The following is a 20,298-nucleotide window of genomic DNA, read 5'->3' on the forward strand; positions in this document are numbered from 1 at the left end:
AACGAACATATGTTAGGAGGAGGGAATCATCACCTGGCAAAGTAGACTCATCCAACTACAAGCTGAATTCTGTTTCCTTCAGAATTGTGCAGAGTTGGTCTTCAATGTCTTCTACCATTCCATCAACCCTCCTCGGAACGGAGCACTTACTCAGAGGAATACCTTTGATAATTGGCTCTGGTGCCTTGCATAGCACCGTCTTCAGGACTTCTTTTACAGCTGGCAAGATTACTGTTCCCTTATTGTGTGAGGTTTGCCAGACTTCACAATGAGAAGTTATATGTTATAAGAAGCATGCAAACCATAACTAGACTGACTGGATGAACTAGGGAAAAAACTTTCTATTGTTTTTCTCATGTGGAAATTATTTTTAAGGGGTTGAAAATAATTAAAATTTTTTTCTGCTCCATCAGGATGCATTTTATTCAAGTGTTCTTCAAGCCTTGATGGTTTCATTGCTTCATTTTCACAGAGTAGACAGAGTGGTTACTGTTAGTTGTGTAGCCCAACACCACTCAACAATAGAATAAGTACAAGGCACTAAATATAAATAAGTTCTGGGATCAATTTGTTCGAATAATATAAATACTTTTATTTCTTTGCTTGTTTCAGTCACTAGACTGCAACCCCAGGCAGTAATGCCTGGTACTTATTCTATGGGTCTCTTTCACCTAAATGCTAATTCATAGGAATGTAAACAAACTAACACCTGTTGTCAAGCGGTGTTAGGAGACAACCCCGGACACAAACACACACAGGTGGAGGTCTACAATCCGCTACCCATTCAAGTTGAATTTTCTCTACTTTGACAAGGTTTTTCATAATTTTTTTACCATGGCTTTCAAAATGATGCAGCAAATCATTCAATGATGTAGGGAGAAGGGAATTCCCAAGGGATGGGGGTAAGGGATTTTCACAACTACATTTAAAATATCCATGAGTATCCATTTCAAATCAAGTTAGGTTAGAACACACATCAAATGAAAATATTTATGTGTGTTTGCAAATGCCACAACCAACTTTTGATAATTCTATATAAGCAACACCAAACTAGAATATTGTTTTAATAACAACTGGTGTCTCTAAAGTTGCAAAAATTTTATGAATGCTGGCCTTGTTAAGTGGAGGAAAGAAAACCAGACAAGTTTTCATACTTGCATGGACGGAATGAAACTAACAGTCTCTCCCTTCCTGCCAACATCTCCTTTTTCTCTACCAGCCCCATGCCCTCTTAGGTACCAGCGCCCACCTGGACTGTCTCAACACCCACTGGGATGCAGTAACATCCACTTTGAGAACCTTTGCTTTAAAGTTACATGGAGTTAGAACATGTGGTTCTTTTCTGTTTGGCTGCAGCTGAGGGAATTTCAAAGTTTATTGAAAATTTTAAAATTTGGAGAATTAATGTAATTTTCCAAGCTGAATCTCCTGAGATATTTCACTTTTTTCAGAAAATTTGTTTTTTCAAATTATAGAGGTTTAAAGTTTGATAATTTTCACCCATTCAGAAAACAGGATTTGGAAGCTGTCATTTTGTGTCTGACATTGAGTTGTCAACATTCTGAAAAGAGCAGGTTTTAATATGAAAGTGTAAATAAATCAATTTTTGCTTTAAGTATGACATATAAACCCACATGATGTTTTTGAAAATTTGTATTCTACACTCAGGAATTCATACAATTATGCAAAAACCAAAAAGAAAAAAAAATTAGGTGTGTATGATTTAAGCACCACTACACTCTCGGAGTGGTTGGCGTTAGGAAGGGCATCCAGCTGTAGAAACTTTGCCAGATCAGATTGGAGCTTGGTGCAGCCATCTGGTTCACCAGTCCTCAGTCAAATTGTCCAACCCATGCTAGCATGGAGAGCGGACGCTACATGATAATGATGAGGATGATGATGATGCATGTGTGTATAGTCACATTACACAAACAAATACACAAACTCATATATACTTGTACATACTTCAAAATTAACAGGTGTGAAATAACATTGTAAATACAATGTATAATCTAATCTCAATAATAAGACCTGATTTCAGGTAAGTTGGAGGTGTGTGACGATGAAGATAAAAGCACTGTTGTACTTAACACTGGTTGAGTTAGGTACAGTGGGTTATAAAGGCCTGTATTGGATTACAATAGTATATAGTGTGCTACAGTGGTTTTTAACAGTAGCATGTAATGATTTACAATGACATTACAGTATTCTATAGTGGTGTAAACTATTATATAATGTGTTATTGTAGTCTGTAAATCATATTAGGTTAATCTATATTATAACAGTAAAATATAATAATGATTTTAAATTTTGGTACAGGGATAGAAGTTTGAGGGGAGGGGGATAAGTCAATTAGATTGACTCCAGTGTTCCACTGGTTCTTATTTTATTGACCCCAAAAGGATGAAAAGTAAAGTCAACCTCAGTGGAATTTGAACTAAGAATGTAGAGATGGACAAAATGCCACAAAGCATTTTTCCCAGCATGGTAATGATTCTGCCAGATTGCTACCAAACAGTATAATATACTAATAATATGTCGTTTTTGGATTTGGTTTGCAAGATTCTTTATATGAGTTCATATGTTGAAGCATATTCTGTTGTGTCTGGGGAGAGTCATTTTCTTTTTGTGCCTTATAATGTAACACACTCACCAGTAAAGACTATTGAAAAGGTTGCAAGACGCAACGGAAAATTTAGGAAAATAGAAATAAGAAATAAGTGGAAATTTTACCGGCACAAAAAGAAAATGACTCTCCCAGACACAACAGAATACTAATAATATTTTCTTCTACAGGCACAAAGTCTGAAATTTTGTAGAGAAGGTGCAAATTGATTACATTGAGCCTGGTGCTCAACTGGTACTTATTTTATTGACCTCAAAAGATGAAAGGCAAAGTTGACTTAAGTGACATATGAACTCAAAATGTAATACTATAAAAAGTGCTACTAAGTATTTTGTCTGGTGTGCTAATGATTCTGTCAAAGTACCCAAGCGCACTACAACTTGTTGGAAAAGGGTGAAAGAGGGAACAGAAAACAACAAGTTGTGTGAAGAAAGACAGTAATGATAACAAAACGTGCATGCACAATACTCATAATAAAGCACAAAATGACAGAAATGTGAACAGTAAAAGAGCCATAAAGAGGAAAGGATGCATTGGTGCATTAGGGATAATGCTGGCAAATTTTGGGAAACATGGGACTTTTGAAGGATGCAGTGTCCTGAAAGCTAATAACTGATGTTGTTACTTTAATTCCTTGCTTTGACAATCTTAGTGTGGAAAAAATGTTCCCAAAAGTTATACGAGCTGTGCTGTTTTTTGATTTTATGATCATCTCCATGGGTAGTCATCATCATCATCATCATCATCATCATCATTTAGCGTCTGCTTTCCATGCTAACATAGGTTGAACGGTTCAACTGGGGTCTGGGAAGCCAGAAGGCTGCACCAGGCCCAGTCTGATCTGGCAATGTTTCTACGGCTGGATGCCCTTCCTAACGCCAACCACTCCGTGAGTGTAGTGGGTGCTTTTTACATGCCACCGGCACAGGTGCCAGACGGGGCTGGCAAACGGCCACGGTCAGATGGTGCTTTTTACGTGCCACCGGCACGGAGGCTCATCAGAGCGGCGCTGGCAACGGCCACGTTCAGATGGTTCGCTTACGTGCCACCAGCACTGGTATCACAGCTGCAATTTCCATTGATGTTGATCGATTTTGATTTCGATTCTGATTCTGATTCTCACTTGCCTCAAACAGGTCTTCAATAAATTCAAAAAGGTGGCTAAAGTTGTTATTGAAAACATGGAGGATAATTTTGTGGGCTTCTACAAAGTCTGCTGCTAGACACCAAAACTTTAATGTGTCAAAGCCCATAGAAGCAAGAAATTGAAGCTATGGTAAATGACTGAAAAAGAGTATTCATTTTGTTGCACATTTTCCAGTGATTTATAGAGTTTTTATATAGAGTTTGCCAGGAACAGTGAAACATTGCAAATTATTATGTATTAGTGATCTGCAGTTACAACAAAATCCATAAAAATAAAAACAGTAAATTGAACATCATCATCAACAACAATCACAAAAAATAAAAATTAAAAAAAAAAACAAGCATAACAGCTGTGTAGACAGTGTTAATTTATGACAGACTGATGTACTAGACAGATAACTAGGTGTTCATTGCCACACTTATTGAAGTGTTTCAACTAACATAAAACAAAAGAAAAGAAAGAAAAAAATGATCCCAACTTGAAACAATAGTTTGGAGTCAAAGGTCTAGTAGTTGACACGCTTCATGTACTTTATTAGCCAAGGGACTAGATAATAAAAGAGTGAAGCAGCTTTGCTCAATATATCGGAAAGGAATAAGTAGAAGTTCAATTTTTTGGATATTCAGCACAAAAAATAAGCATACAGCAAGACCATTGCCAGGAAGACAGAAGAACCAGGACTTCTAATGTGATAAATATACAGTATAGGCATAGGAGTGGCTGTGTGGTTAGTAGCTTGCTTATGAACCACATGGTTCCGGGTTCAGTCCCACTGCGGGGCACCTTGGGCAAGTGTCTTCTACTATAGCCTCGGGCCAACCAAAGCCTTGTGAGTGGATTTGGTAGACGGAAACTGAAAGAAGCCCGTCGTAAATATGTATATATATATATATATATAATATATATATATATATATATGTATATATATATATATATATATATATAATAATAAATATTAGGGAATAAATCCAAATTTACAGGGAAAAAATCAGATTTAGGATTAAATCGATTTTATAGTAAAATATTATAAAATATTATTCGAGACAAAACCACTATTTTGCAAAACAAACAAGGAAAGACTTAATCAATACATAAAATTTTAATAAATAGTCAAAAAAACCGCCACTACAATCGTTTCTTGTCTTGATCGACAATCTTCATAATTTGACACTGAATTATTGGAAGTCCACCTGAAGATTGTCGATCAAGACAAGAAACGATTGTAGTGGCGGTTTTTTTGACTATTTATTAAAATTTTATGTATTGATTAAGTCTTTCCTTGTTTGTTTTGCAAAATAGTGGTTTTGTCTCGAATAATATTTTATATATATATATATATATATATATATATATATATGTATGTATATGTGTATATGTGTATATGTTTGCGTGTCTGTGTTTGTTCCCCCAACATCGCTTGACAACTGATGCTGGTGTGTTTACGTCCCCGTCTCTTAGCGGTTCGGCAAAAGAGACCGATAGAATAAGTACTGGGCTTACAAAGAATAAGTCCTGGGGTCTATTTGCTCGACTAAAGGCGGTGCTCCAGCATGGCCGCAGTCAAATGACTGAAACAAGTAAAAGAGTAAAAGAGTAAAAGAGAGTATATTGGTTTCAAATTTTGGTACATGGCCAGCAATTTCAGAGGAGGGGTAAGTAGATTACATCACCCATGGTGTAAGTCTGGATGTATTTCTCCTCCACTTATAACTGTAATTCATTGACTAGTTAATTCCATTAATCAAACAACTGAAACATTAATTTAGTAAAATTGTCACAAGATCCATTCAGTATTTAATCTAGTTAAACATAGTAAAGCAACAGCTTGTGAAAATGCATGTAGAAGACATGATGAAATACTAGTAGTGTTGATAGTAATGGTAGTGGTGGTACAGGTGCTGGTGCTGGTGGTCGAAGCAGTAGTGGCAACAGAGGTGGTGGTAGCAGTGGTGATGGTGTAGGTGGTTGATGAAAGTCCCTGAGAAATGCAGTCAATGCAAAAACAGATTTGGGGAAAAAGAATTCTGAGGGAGATGGAAGATGGAAAGGTGATATTCTAAACCATAGTTGTGGGTCTTTAGCTCTTGTTTTTTTTTTTGTTTTTTTTTTAATGAAATTGGTTTGAAACAAACTGGTTGGAAGCATTTGGTTAAGCTACACCTGTATTTGAAGACTGAACTTTATTGCAAAAGGTGTCACGTTGATTCAATTCAGTCTGAGGGATTTATTAAGGACACAAGTGTCTGTGGAACACTCAGCAAATTATATAATTCAATGAACTGGTCATGCATTGAGTCTTTGAGCAAGACACTTTATTTCATGTTGCTCCAGTCGATTCAGCTGGCAAAATTGAGTAGGACCTATATTTCAAAGGTCAGCCTTATTACATTCAGTGCCATCTGAATATCCCTTGGAACTACATCAAGGGTACACATGTCTGTGGAGTGCTCAACCACTTTCACGCCAATTTCACAAGCAGAGTGTTCCGTTGATCAGATTAACCAGAACCCTTGTTGTTGTAACTGACAGAGTGCTGGCACATGTGCACGCATGTGCATGTGTGTGTGTGAGTGCTTGTGTGTGTAACTCAGGGTTCCTAACTTGTGCTTGCCTAAAGAATTACATTGCTGCAACTGGGGACAGAAGTCTATAAGGAATTCTCAGCCTCTTGCAACTGTAACTCGATGAATGGTTAATTCCAATGACCAAAGAGCCAAAACATTAATTTAGTAAAAACATCAAAGGATTCATTAAGTATTTAAACTAATTGAATGGAGCATAGTAACAGCTTGTGAAAATGTCACTGAAAGTGGTGGTGGTAGTGGTGGATGAGAGTTTTTGAGAAGCTCAGCTATTGACAAAGAAACAGATATGAGGGAGAGATTATTTCTAAAAGAGATGGAAGAAAGAAAAGCAATATTTTAAACCATGGCTGTAGGTCAACTTTAGCATTTTTTTAAAACTGAAATTGATCAGGCTAGTTAAAACTAGTAAAGCAACAACTTGATAAAAATGTCTGTAGATAGCATAAGTCATGGGAGAAGTGGGTGAGTGAGTCAAAGAGAAATTCAGTTAATGCAAAGGACAGCTTAATTCCAAGGGAGACAGAAGTAGGAAATGCAGGCAAGGTATACATATATTATGTACACTGTAATAGTTGGACTGGTGCCTTCATCTTGATTATTAATTTCACTATGTTTCGGCTGTTGTATGCCCCACCCTTCTTGAAGTGTCTTGCGTTGAATTCGGTTGATGTATTGGAATTTTGAACCTAACCCTTTATTTGATCCACAGGGATATGCTGTTCTTGTTCCGCTCTGTGTTTTATGACACTTTTACTTCAGTTTATTTTTTTGTGAATTACCTTGTTGCTTTGCTTGGGATTGAACTCTGAACCTCAATTAATTTTTCCTCTTTGGTTTTATATTGCTTATAGACACCTTCATTAATTTGTGTGTATGTGTGTGAGACTCAACTGTCAGCTGTGGACAGTAGAGTGGCGCTGGGAAGGGGAGCTCCCTATTCTGAAGAACAGGCTAAGCTGCTACCAGCATACCTTGACATGCCAGGAGTGAGTTTGAAGGAGTAGTAGAGAGGTGGATTAAGGAGAGTGTCTTTATCCCGTGGAAGAAGCAGGTGGTAAGCAGAGTGCTACCACTAATTGCAGTGATGCAGCCAACAAAAGGTAAAGTCAGGCTGGTACTGAACTTTTGAGAGATGAATGGTCATGTATCATGCCATACAGGTGGGAGGTGACTGACGTCTGTGGTGAGATGCTGCATGAGTGGAGACAGATGACAAAAGCAGCAATGACTGTTGACTTGAAGTCCGCATATTTTCAATGAGAAACTGTGGCAGTATCAGCCAGTGTGATACAAGGACCAGACATACCGTTTAAAGGCAGCAAGCTGGCAGAAACGTTAGCACACCGTGCGAAATGCTTAGTGGTATTTCGTCTGCCCTTGTTTGTCCCTTCTGTGTTTAGCCCCTTGTAGGTAGTAAAGAAATAGGTATTTCATTTGCCGCTACGTTCTTAGTTCAAATTCTGCCGAGGTCAACTTTGCCTTTCATCCTTTCGGGGTCGATTAAATAAGTACCAGTTATGCACTGGGGTCGATATAATTGACTTAATCCGTTTGTCTGTCCTTGTTTGTCCTCTCTGTGTGTAGCCCATTGTGGGCAGTAAAGAAATAATACTGTTTGACTAGGTTAGGTTTTGAGCTAAATTCTACACCAAAGATCATGGTGACAGTACTCAAGTCTATCCTGGGAAAGGTGGACAGGATAAGAAAGTCCACTAATTCCTATACAGATGACATTTTGGTAGATGAGACCGTAGTGTCTGCCACAGAAGCTGAAAGTCATCTCAAGAAGTTCGGGCTGATTGCAAAGCCACCAGAGCCTAGAGAGGATAAGAGCAGAAGACCCAGTAAGAAGGAAGTGGTACATGCCCAAATTGGAGAATGGGGCCGTATGGTGCAATGCTAGCAGCATAGCAATAGTTGTACTGGAAATCAGAAGTATCAAAGTGGAGGATGTGGCCTGGCTTCAAAAAGCTGATGATTGTTATCAACCTTTTCTTTGTAAAAGTTAAGAAATATGTACTTGACTAAACAGTTTTGAGTAATCCTTCAATTTAATGCTACAGTGTTTTATATATAATTTGGCATAAAAACATATGTATATACTCATCATCATCATCGTCATCGTTTAGCGTCGATGATGATGATGATGATGAGTATATACATATGTTTTTATGCCAAGTACATACTATATATATATATATATATATATATACACACATACACGTATATATGTATATCTGATAAGCTTCTTTTTCAGTTTCCCTCAATCAAATCCACTTACAAGGCTTTGATTGGCACAGATCTATAGCAAAAAACACTAGCCCAAGGCATCACACAGTGGGATTGAACCCAAAATGACATGGTTAGCAAATGAACATCATAACCACACAGCCATGCCACTACCAGTGGATCAGAAAATATTTATAAGGAGTCTATGGCTTGAAAAAAAACATATATAAGCTACAGTGGATCAGAGGAAAGGCTAAAGAAATTTAAAGTCATCATTATTCACATATACATAAAACATATGCAAGTTAATCTTCTATGATTACATAATGTTTACACAGTAATAACAATAATTCTTTCAAGATTGATTGTGTTAGAAAGAAATTTCTATACATACATGTTCACCAACGAATCCTGTACCACAAGCAATATCAAGAATTTTAGCATTTTTATTTGGAATGTTGTCGTTGACAGCCTTGGAAACCAGATATGGTCCCTTGTAAACATTGTTACTCATAGACTACAATATAAAAAAAATATAGAAATTTATAAATGAATATATTAGTATTATTCTGAATAAAATCAACATTTCTTTTTTCAACTATTAAACTCATCTATAGAGTATATATATATATATATATATATATATATAATAGAAATATGTTACAAAAAGAAAATAGAAATTACACATGGAAATGTAAGAAGAAAATATGTGAAAATATTGGAAACCCAAAAGAGTAAAGGCTTTTTTATGAATAGTAACAATAGCTCTATCGTTACTTTTCATAAAAAGCCTTTACTTTTTGGGGTTTCCAACGTGCATTTTCGCGTTTTTCTTCTAACTTCCCCCTATATATATATATATATATATATACAGGGTGCATAAGATATTACAGGACAGATTTATGTTTATAAAAAAAAAAAACAGATATATAATAACAGATAACTTTATTTATCAAAAAATGCTATGAGGATAAAAATAAACCTTCTTTTCTATAATGTTATTCAATAAAGCCACCTTCAGCTTCAATAACTGTTTCTATACAAGATCTAAATCATCTACATGCTCGAATCAAGTGATCCTGGTTCATTTTGGACATTACTCTGATTATGGCAAATTTCAAAGAATTTTTGGTGTTATGAGTGTGTTCATTGAGCTCTCTCTCAACAACGCTCCACATGTAATAGTCCAATGGATTGAGATCTGGGGAATTGGTAGGCCAAATGTTAGGGGTTGTGTGATCATGAAAATTTTCAGCCATCTATTCCTGTGTTACCAGAGCCATGTGTGATAGTAGAGAGTCTTACTGAAACACATATGGCCTTCCATCGCATACACTGTCTATCCAGGGCTTAACAATTATTTCCAGGGCCTCAATGTGGGTGGCAGAGTTAACTCTAAGGCCTTGTGGAAAGAAGTAAGGAGGCATCACATGTCCTTCATTGCTAGCAACCCCCAAAACCATGACAGTTGCAGGAAATTTTGTATGTATAACACTTGGAACTTCAGAAGGGTCTGCACATAACCATCTGTCATTTTTTCTGTTAACTTTTTGATCTTAGTCAAAGTTTTTCTCGTTTGAGAAAAACCAAATCAAATCTTCTGCTGGATTTTTCAGTTTGTTTATGAGCCTTTTAGATCTGATGTAGTGATTTTCTTTTGCTTTTACTAAGAAATTGACCTTTCCTCATAATATAAGACTTATATCTGATGTCTTCGTGGACATTTCTGACTTTCCTTCTATCTGAACAATTACCAGATAGGGGAGCTCACACATTTATACACAACATTGTACCACACAGAAAGACAAATACATACGCACACACACACACACACACATATACAATGGGCTTCTTTCAGTTTCTCTCTAACAAATCCACTCACAAGGCTTTGGCTGGCCCGAGGCTATAGTAGAAGACACTTGCCCAAGGTGTCACTCCTGTGTATGTTTCTGTCATTTTGTCTTGACATGACAATGTTATAAATGAATGTTATTCATTTCCAATATTCTGAGAAAATATATCTGACCATGGGGAAATATTACCTTACTTGGAAATAGATAAAGGTTGATGACAGGAAGAGCAATCCAGCCATAGAAAATCTATCTCAATCTATCTCTGTCCTACACATGCTTGCATGGAAAAATGGACATTAAAATGATGATGATAATGGTAATAATGATGATGATGATGATGATGATGATGATGATGATGATGATGACAACGACGATGATGATGGTGATGGTGATGATGATGATGACAACAATGATGACAAATGGGTACAAAAACTGGCACATTGTCAGAGATTAAATGGCAACAGAGAAGAACCTTTTATATATATATGGAGATAGGTAGAAAGATAGACAGACCAACAGGCAGGAAGATAACAGGATCAGTAAAAGAGAAGAGAAAGGTTGTGGATGGTGCGACAGACAAGGCTGCATGCAGTAGTGATAGAAATGGTAGTGATGATAGCAGAGGAGCTGACGATGAAGATAATAGTCGCTGCGGTGGTGATGACAATGGTGATGGCGATGGTGACAATGACGACGATGAAGAGAGTGGAGATATTCTCAAGAAACAAGGTCTCCAAAACTAACGTGCTGTCAAGGAATAGGAGAGATTTATTATCTGGAAGACTTTACCACAGTCATGGACATGTTTCTGCTTCAATAGGCATCATTATCACAGCAGTTGTCCAACCTTATCTACAATAGCCAATGATCATCATTTGAGTACTTCTAAAAGACATACAGTGACAGTTTGAATGCCTTTAAAGAAAGGCAGGCAGTTAGAAAGGCTCATGTTTTCTTGCATCATGTATCTACACATAAGTTGGACATTTCATTTTCAAAATATTTTTGTATCAAATGCTAAACTATTGTAGATACTAGATACACTATGCTCAGGGCCTCGGGAAGAAATTTTGCAAAGCGGGGTCAAAAATGCTTTTGGTTTGACCCCTAGACAAGAGAACTCCTCTCAAAATTCAAGGGGAATTTAGTTATATTTTGTTTTTGTTTTTTTTGTTTTGTTTTTTATCTGCCCATTTCTGAAGGAGGTACTGAAGGCCCCATTAGATATTCATGGACTGTTCCTTGGTCCTTTGGACCTTGGAACAATGTACCAGCTGAATTCCCTCTTATGGGCCCTGATTATGATAGATCTACTGAGGTAATCAAACCCTACTATGAAACCCTAGCATATATCAGTCTTTTAATTTGTACTGTTGTTCCACATTATCTAGATTTTGTTTCTGAAGGGATGGTGACTTCCATATTTTTTCTCCTCTTTCCTCATATCTTCATCTGTACCTGATTATTCTATCACCCCCCACCACGACCACCACCACAGCACAGTTATTAATTTCAGGAGAGTGTAATCCAGTGGTCCTCTACTATTTGAAACAGCTATTTCAACGCTATTTGAAACAGGTTCGTAGCCTGCAAAATATCCGTTGTGAGTCAACGACAGTTATCTCCCCTGTTGAATATTCTAGAACATCCCAGCGAATTTGGTTTGCTCACCTTTTGCTAGCATACATGGCACAACTGCTAAATGACACACAGGTGGGCGTTAGAAGTATATCGCCTACTTAAGAGTTTATTCCAATTCAACTTTTTCTCTTTTTCTCTACAACGCAAGATCAACTTCAGAGAGCCAGACACACGGATTTCGATATCCTTTCCTACCAGCAGCTCCCTATGGTATTCTATGCCTAGTGCCTGTCTGAAAGTAAATTTTGCAGTTTGAATTCCTTCTACTTTCTCATTGTCATCATGAAACATGGCAAGATGTTCAGAATCTTTTTCTTCATCCCAGTTAACTTTACTGAACATTGTGTACTCACTGTATGAGTTCATTTATTCCTCATCTGAATAAAAATTTGGACACGAACTTGTTCACGCACAGACACGAGTGTTGTTATTTACTGCACCAGAGGCATTTCGCAGCCGTTGGATTAATGACTCAGTCCAATTATTAAAGTGTTGACATTTTCATTAGCGACATCCCTCGCTAAAGACCCCTTTGATTACTATTCTATTCTGGTAGAGGATCTTTTCTTTTTGAATAGCACACAATTTCTAGTTAACTAAACACTTTAAAACTTCGTATACTGGTAGAATGTGTCAAAATAAAACATTTTTTTCCTCTTGGCTTTCTTGATAAAATTGTAATTTGTTTGTTTAAAGTAGTTTAATTTTTCGAATTTTAACCAATGAATCGCCTCTAATTGAGCTAAAATCATTTGTTGCGTCTAAAACTGAGACAACATCCTGTCACTAACCCTAAACCTAAACCTAACCCTAAATTTTTTCTTCTTAATTGTTAAATTAATTTAATTGTTACACGTGTAAAAAAAACGAAAGCAATCGAAAATAATTTAAACAATTAACAAACAAAATAATTCTATAATTTTATAATTTCCGTAACACACGTTTTCCGTATACGTACGGAAAGCGTGTGTATAAAATTATAGAATTATTTTGTTTGTTAATTGTTTAAATTATTTTTATCGCTTTCGTTTTTTTACACGCGTAACAATTAAATTAATTTAACAATTAAGAAGAAAAAATTAGGGTTAGGGTTAGTGACAGGATGTTGTCTCAGTTTTAGACGCAGCAAATGATTTTAGCTCAATGGAGGTAATCGATTGGTTAAAATTGCCGAAATGCTCGAAATTTCAGACGAAATATCTTACAAACTATAGAATTTTCTCAATAAAACCAAGAGAAAATGATGTTTTATAAACACATTCTACCAGTATACGAAGTTTAAAACTTTTTAGTTACCTAGAAATTATGTTACAAAGTGCCGTTCAAAAGGAAAAGATCCCTGGTAGACCCCCATAGCCATTTTTGTAGATACTTCTTTAAAATTCTTATTTTGCTTTACACACATTAACTTGTGTAGTTGAGCTACGTAAAACATTAGATAAAGAAAATTATTTCTTACAATAAATACATCTAATGGAATTTTTCTATAGATCCTTAACGAACTACTATGGATCCTCGATTTGCTGTTTTTCACATGGGCACATCCCGCCAGGGGTCGTATGAATCCCGGTTGAGACCCGTTGGTGTAATTTGAAGATTTGGCTACTATTTTTAGCAGAGTGAATGAGCACTTAAAGGCCTCTCCACTCATCGACATTATACGGATGTCCTCCACCACTTTCCTAAATGAATTATAATCTTTAAAATACACGCACACACACATTCACACAAGCCCCCGCGCATACACGCACACATGAATTAACTAGAAACACCACTGCCACCTCTCCCACTATCATCATCGAGTAACGAAATGAAAATAGTGTAGTGTAGTCCCGTTTGAACTGATTATGTTCAAAGTATTGGTGTTGTAGCTGTGTTTAATCCCAGGCCTAAGATCAAATGCCTTCCGTTGTGACCATCTCGTCTTTTTTTTTTCTATATCTGTAACTACATCGTTCTCTCGTTCTCTCTCTCTCTCTCTCTCTCTCAAGATGTTAATATTTGTTTTGACTAGGAGAGATTTCGCTGTTATTTCTAACACGTCGAACGCCTATGCACAGCTTCCCTCAATTGCTAAATGATTAAAGTGTGGTTGTCTAGCCACAGACTGGCCATAAACGTGCAAACCAGTGATCAAAGCAATTCAAGCACTATCTCTAAATTCTTTATTATATTTTGGACATCAGATTACTGCAATTTTTTCCCTTTAATTCGTTATAAACATTTTTTTTCTTACTCAGAGTAAAAGGATTTGAAGATGTACTTTCCTCAAAAAGTACTCCAGCTACCCTAAGCCAAGTCCGTCGTGAAAATCTTTCGGTATTTGTAGACGACGTGATTCGTCCACGAAATGCCCCCCTCATGACATCATCTACTAATACCTATTTCTTTCCTACCCATAAGGGGCTAAACACAGAGGAGACAAACAAGGACAAATAAATGGATTAAGTCGATTATATCGACACCAATGCGTAACCGGTACTTATTTAATCGACCGCGAAAGGATGGAAGGCAAAGTCGACCTCGGCGGAATTTGAACTCAGAACGTAACGACAGACGAAATACCTATTTCTTTACTACTCACAAGGGGCTAAACACAGAGAGGACAAACAAGGACGGACAAAGGGATTAAGTTGATTATATCGACCCAGTGCGTAACTGGTACTTATTTAATCGACCCCGAAAGGATGAAAGGCAAAGTCGACCTTGGCGGAATTCGAACTCAGAACATAACGGCAGATGAAATACGGCTACGCATTTCGCCTGGCGTGCTAACGTTTCTGCCAAGTCGCTGGTTAAAACGAAAATGAAAACTTTTTTAAATACTTCTTTTAATTTTGTATTTCGGGTTTCAAAAAAATAAAAATCCGAAGACTATGATTAAAAAGTTAGAGGGTGTTGGGAAATCCATGCTAAAACGAATAAATGCAATGATTCAATAAGCTTTTTTTTTTATTTTTGCGTAGTGTGTAATAAGTGATATTTGACTGCTGTTTCTAACATGTCAAACAACCAATAAGTGGTTCCCTAGCTGGTTTGATAATCAGAGTGTTGTTGTAATTTAAATTCAAGATTTCCCAAATCGAACAGAATTATCAAAGATGTTCAACCCAGTCATCGTGTACCCTAGGGACTGCCTTACTCACTGCCTCCTCTTCTGGTTTAAAAGAAATTTCACTGATATTTTTAGCAAGGCGTGTTTACTCCGTAGAAGATTCATTTACGACTTGAATGTTGTTTTTTTTAACAACATCTCGCTTTCGCGCCAGCCGGGATTGATCTAAGTTTTTGTTAAACTCCAAGTCAGCTTTGATCGAGTAGACAAATGGCTAAAGGCATTCCAGTTGTGACCATCCCGTATTTCTGAACACCCCGGAAAGACTACATTATCCAATTTCCCCTCCTTCTTTAAGATGACAAGGTTTGATTTGAAGGAATTTGATTATTATTTCTAACAAATCGAATGACTACGGTGATTATAGATATGGTGTAAAAAAAATAATAAACAAAACATATAATGTTATTTCAAGTGTGAGAAATCTGACCAAACGATGTATACGTGTAACGGATCTCGTTCTTCAAACCACTTTGTTGATAGTTTGTAAACTTTGGAAAAGAAAAAAATAATTATATATTTTTCTTTTATTCATCTTACCAGTCTGTACTTTCGACATAATGTTGGTAAGAGATATCCTACTCTCAGATAAATATGCCAACATATCGTAAAAGTGAATATTCTACGTTGTTTTTTCAGGCTCGGGTCACTTTGAATCAAACATATCTTCGATTAACAGGTGTTCCAAGTTTGAACATAATGAACTATATATATTTCTCCTCGCCACCACTATTTTATTCTAAGATGTTCTGTCGAGAACAATAAAGTTGGTTTTGTTTTGTTTTTGTTTTTGCTTTTTGCTTTGTACATAATGTATCGGAGGCTGCGTTGCCCAGTGTGTCCTTCCTTTTCACTTAATACGGTAGAGTGATTTGAGAATATTTGGGCAGCTATTTCTGACAGATCGAGCGGTCATGCAGAGACTCCTATTTTTTCCTTAATTTATCGAGACTAATAAACATACACACAAACTAAAAAGAATGAGTTTGTATAAGTTTACTCTGAGGATGAAGAAAACAGGATTTTGGTTTCCGCATTACCATACTGTAGATCTACATGTTTAAGTGGGGGGTGGGGGTAGGTAACAAGTTTGCAGATAAAAAAAAAAAAGGAGATAGAAAATGAGAACATATACAAAATAGCTTTAGGGTCCTCATGAGCCCTCTTTCTGCTTACCTTATCGTATGTCCCTGTATCACCCCATTCTGAATACATTTGCTTCACATCATCGTTTGATAAACAGTCTTTGAGCAAATTCGCCATCGAATGACATCCTTCGTCAGTTGGGAAACCCAGTTTCACGGCTAAGTTGTGCTTCTCATTTGTATTATTTTCTTTAACTTCAGACATCTTAATATTGTTGTTGACAACTGTTGAGTTTTGCTGTGGAAAGTTATCCAGTCTGTTTGGGAGATTGTTCTCTGTTTTGAGTATTCCTTTTATCTACCTGAATGTTGAAAGTCAATAAAAGGGACCAGTCACGCTCTAAGTACACACAACGCCCGCGTGCGCTTGCCAAATTGTTTTTTTTTTTTTCTCTTCTCTTTATTTCCCCACTTCGTTCATAAATTTTCTTTCTTATCGTCGATCCTTTTGTTGCGCTTTACTTTTCAGTATGTTGTTTGTGTTAGTTACCTCAATAACTTCACACCTTCTGAATTGACACTAACCAGTTCAACTGTGCGAATGTCTATGTTATCACCCGAAGTCTGCTTTTATTAAACTGGGTTTCTCTTTCTCTTTCACTTTATCTGTCTAGCTGACTGAATTTATTAGCTAAGCTTTCTCTCTCACTCTTTCACTTTAGATATCTATCAATACGACTAACCCAAGTTTGTTTTTTTAATATTGTGTGCTGTGACAAATCACAACTGATGTACAGGTGTTTATACATGTATGTATACAAACATACATGCATGTGTGTGTGTATATATTTATATCTGTGTATATATTAAAATGAGGTAGTTTTGGTGAAGAATTTTAAAGTATAACTTTAAAGAGCTGTGTAAGTCCGGAACAAGGCTTTGTATCTTCTCTCTCTCTCTCTCTCTCTTTCTCTCTCTCTCTCTCTTTCTCTCTCTCTCTCTCTTTCTCTCTCTCTCTCTCTCTCTCTCTATATATATATATATATATATATTATATATAAAAGCTACGTGACCTCTTGGTCCACAGCTTCTTCCCCAACCCTACCTCCCAACCTGGCTCGTTCCCCTGCTCCGCACTTGCCCTTATCTCTCCAACACCACCCTCCTCACCGGCACCCATCATCGACCCTATCGCATCACTGACTCCTTCACCTGCACCTCCAGCAATGTTATCTATTGCATCTCTCTCTCTCTCTCTCTCTCTCTCTCTCTCTCTCTCTCTCTCTCTCTCTCTCTCTCTCTCTCTCTCTCTCTCTCTCTGCCATTCCCTGTACATCGGACAAACGGGACGCCGCTTAGCTGACCGGTTCGCGGAACACCTCCGAGACATCCCCCTCGGCAATGACACCCCGGTCTCACGCCATTTCCGCTCCACCGGTCACTCCTTGCAACACCTGTCTGTATTCGGATTGTCCTTGCACAGAGGCCATCCGGACTCCCGTTTGCGCCGTGAACAGGGATTACTCTTCTCTCTTCGCTCTTTTACGCCATCTGGGTTCAACTCCCCTTCCCTCTTCATCTAACCTCCTCCCCGACTCCTACTTCTCTTCACCCCTACTCTCTTTCCCTCTTCTCTCTTCTCTCTTTCTCGCTGCTCCCTCACTCTCCTTCTCTCCTCTCTCTCCGCTCCCTCCTACTTCCTCCCACCCAACTCTCCTCTCTTGCCCCGACTCCTACTTCTCTTCACCCCTACTCTCTTCTCTCCTACTCTCTTTCTCTCCCCTCTTCTCTCTTCTCTTTTATTCTCTTCTCTCTTACTCTTTCACCCTCTCTTTCTCTATTCTCTCTTACTCTCTTCTCTCCTCCTCTCTCTCCTCACATACCCACCTTCCCCTCCCCCATAAGCCCACCTACCCCTACACATTCCTACACCACCTTCCCTATACTTCCCATTACCCATCCTATCCCACATACCCCACCTCTACCCCCACCCTCTGCCTACCCACAAACCCCAACCCTCAGCCGAACCTACACCCCACCCGTGCCTTCTCCACTCTCGCCTCCCCCACCTCCCAATAACAGCACACCACACTACACCATACAAAATTACACATCACATCACAACACACCACCCACACACTCATCCCCATATTTTCACACCTACACATACATACACGCACATGTCCAGACCACCAGCCCCCTTTCACACGCTCATACATACTTTCTTATACACACACGCACCTTCGTGATGGGGGGGGGGTCAGCTTTACTTTGTTATTTCCCCTACTTTCCTTCTCATGTGTGACCCTTCTGTCCGAGTCAGTCGCCATGATAGATCGTTAGCCCTTACACATATTTTTTCTCTCCTTGTTTTTTCTGTGTCCCTTTCTGTAGAAGAGCGTAAGCTCGAAACGTAAAAGACTTTTTCTATTCCTGAGCGTTATACTAATACATCTGTTTGTTTTGTACACCACCTGTCTTCGTCTTTTGTTTTTTTCGTAAACTCTCCCTAAATATATATATATATATATATATATATATATATATATAACGGGAAGTTTACGAAAATAAACAAAAGACGAAGGCAGGTGGAGTACAAACAAACAAATGTATTAGTATGGCGCTCAGGAATAGAAATAGAACAAGTCTTTTACGTTTCGAGCCTACGCTCTTCGACAGAAAGATATGCAGAAAAAAAACAAGGAGAGAAAAAAATGCGTGTAGGAGCTAACGATCTATCATGGCGTTCTGACTTCAGGTAGAGGTCAGAGGTCAGACGTTAGACGCTAGAGGGACAGTAGGGGAGATAACAGGGTCAAGTGACCTCCAAAACAAAGGTGGTCCCAACACAAAGGTGCGTGTGTGTATAAGATAGTATGTATGTGCGTGTGAAAGAGGGCTGGTGGTCTGGACGTGTGTATGTATGTGTGGGTGTGGAGATATGGGGATGGGTGTGTGGGTGGTGTGTTGTGATGTGATATGTGTATGCATGTGTAGGTGTAAAGATGTGGGGATGGGTGTGTGGGCGGTGTATGTAATGTGATGTGTAATGTATGGTGTAGTGTAGTGTGGTGTGATGTTGTGGGGAGGTGGGGGCGAGAGTGGGGAAAGCCCATGTGGGGTGTGGGTTCGGCTGGGGGTTGGGGTAGAGTGGGGGTTGTGGGGAGAGTGAGAGAGGGAGAGAGGGGAGGGGAGAGAGGAGATGAGGAGGAGGAGAAGGAGAGGAGGAGAAGGAGGGGAGAGAAGGATAAGGGGGAGGCGGAGAGGAGGAGGGGGAGAGAAGGGGAGTGAGGGAGCAGAGAGAAAGAGAGAAGGGGAAGAGGGAAGAAGAGAGAAGAAGAGAGAAGAAGGGAAGAGAAGAGAAAGAGAGTAGGGGTGAAAAGATGAAGGACTGAAGAGAAGTAGGAGTCGGGGGGGGAGGTTAGATGAAAGTGGGGGAGTTGAGCCCAAATGGCGTAAAAGAGCGAAGAGAGAAAATTTATCCCTGTTCACGGCGCAAGCGGGAATCCGGATGGCCTCTGTGCAAGGACAATCCGAACACAGACAGGTGTTGCAAGGAGTGACCGATATATATATATATATACATACACAATATAAATCTCTGAGCGAGGTATAAACAGTAGCTGCACAACATCGTGAAGTATATTTACTACTTAATTGGGAAATCTACTTCCCGATATATATATACATTTCTAAATATCTCAGAGAGATATAAGCAGTAGTGGTACGATAGAGTAGTTGTGACAGTCCCATAAAGGGAATCACACCACTGCTATTTAGCGCTAGGAAGCATCAACGCTTCCTGTCGGCCATGACACATTTCCTGTGTCCTTATGTTTACAAAGGGGAGACAAGCTCAGCCACCCAGCTAAACCTGCATTCAGAGACTAGTTTCTGAGTCTTTTCTCATAAGGACACAGGAAATGTGTCAAGGCCGACCCATTCAATCCGTCGGTGTCAAAAGCACTAAGATAAGTGTTGTTTGGGAACAAACATACCTTAGTATCATCACATTCA

The 20,298-nt window shown here is 38.3% G+C and overlaps 1 protein-coding gene across 1 annotated transcript in view; it reads right to left on the bottom strand.

Moving 5' to 3' along the window:
* Positions 1 to 16,953, bottom strand: part of LOC115219074 (methyltransferase-like protein 27) — a 47,185-nt gene extending 30,232 nt beyond the window's left edge. Inside the window, exons 1-2 of the mRNA XM_029789139.2 lie at positions 16,373 to 16,953; positions 8,982 to 9,104 (exon numbers count right to left, since the gene is read on the bottom strand). Of these exons, the coding sequence (XP_029644999.1) occupies positions 8,982 to 9,104; positions 16,373 to 16,546 (297 nt within the window). The 5' untranslated portion in view covers positions 16,547 to 16,953. The remainder of the gene's footprint in view (positions 1 to 8,981; positions 9,105 to 16,372) is intronic.
* Positions 16,954 to 20,298: the final 3,345 nt, after the last annotated feature.

The sequence above is a fragment of the Octopus sinensis genome, linkage group LG14 (assembly GCF_006345805.1).
Source record: "Octopus sinensis linkage group LG14, ASM634580v1, whole genome shotgun sequence".
In the NCBI taxonomy this organism is placed as follows: domain Eukaryota; kingdom Metazoa; phylum Mollusca; class Cephalopoda; order Octopoda; family Octopodidae; genus Octopus; species Octopus sinensis.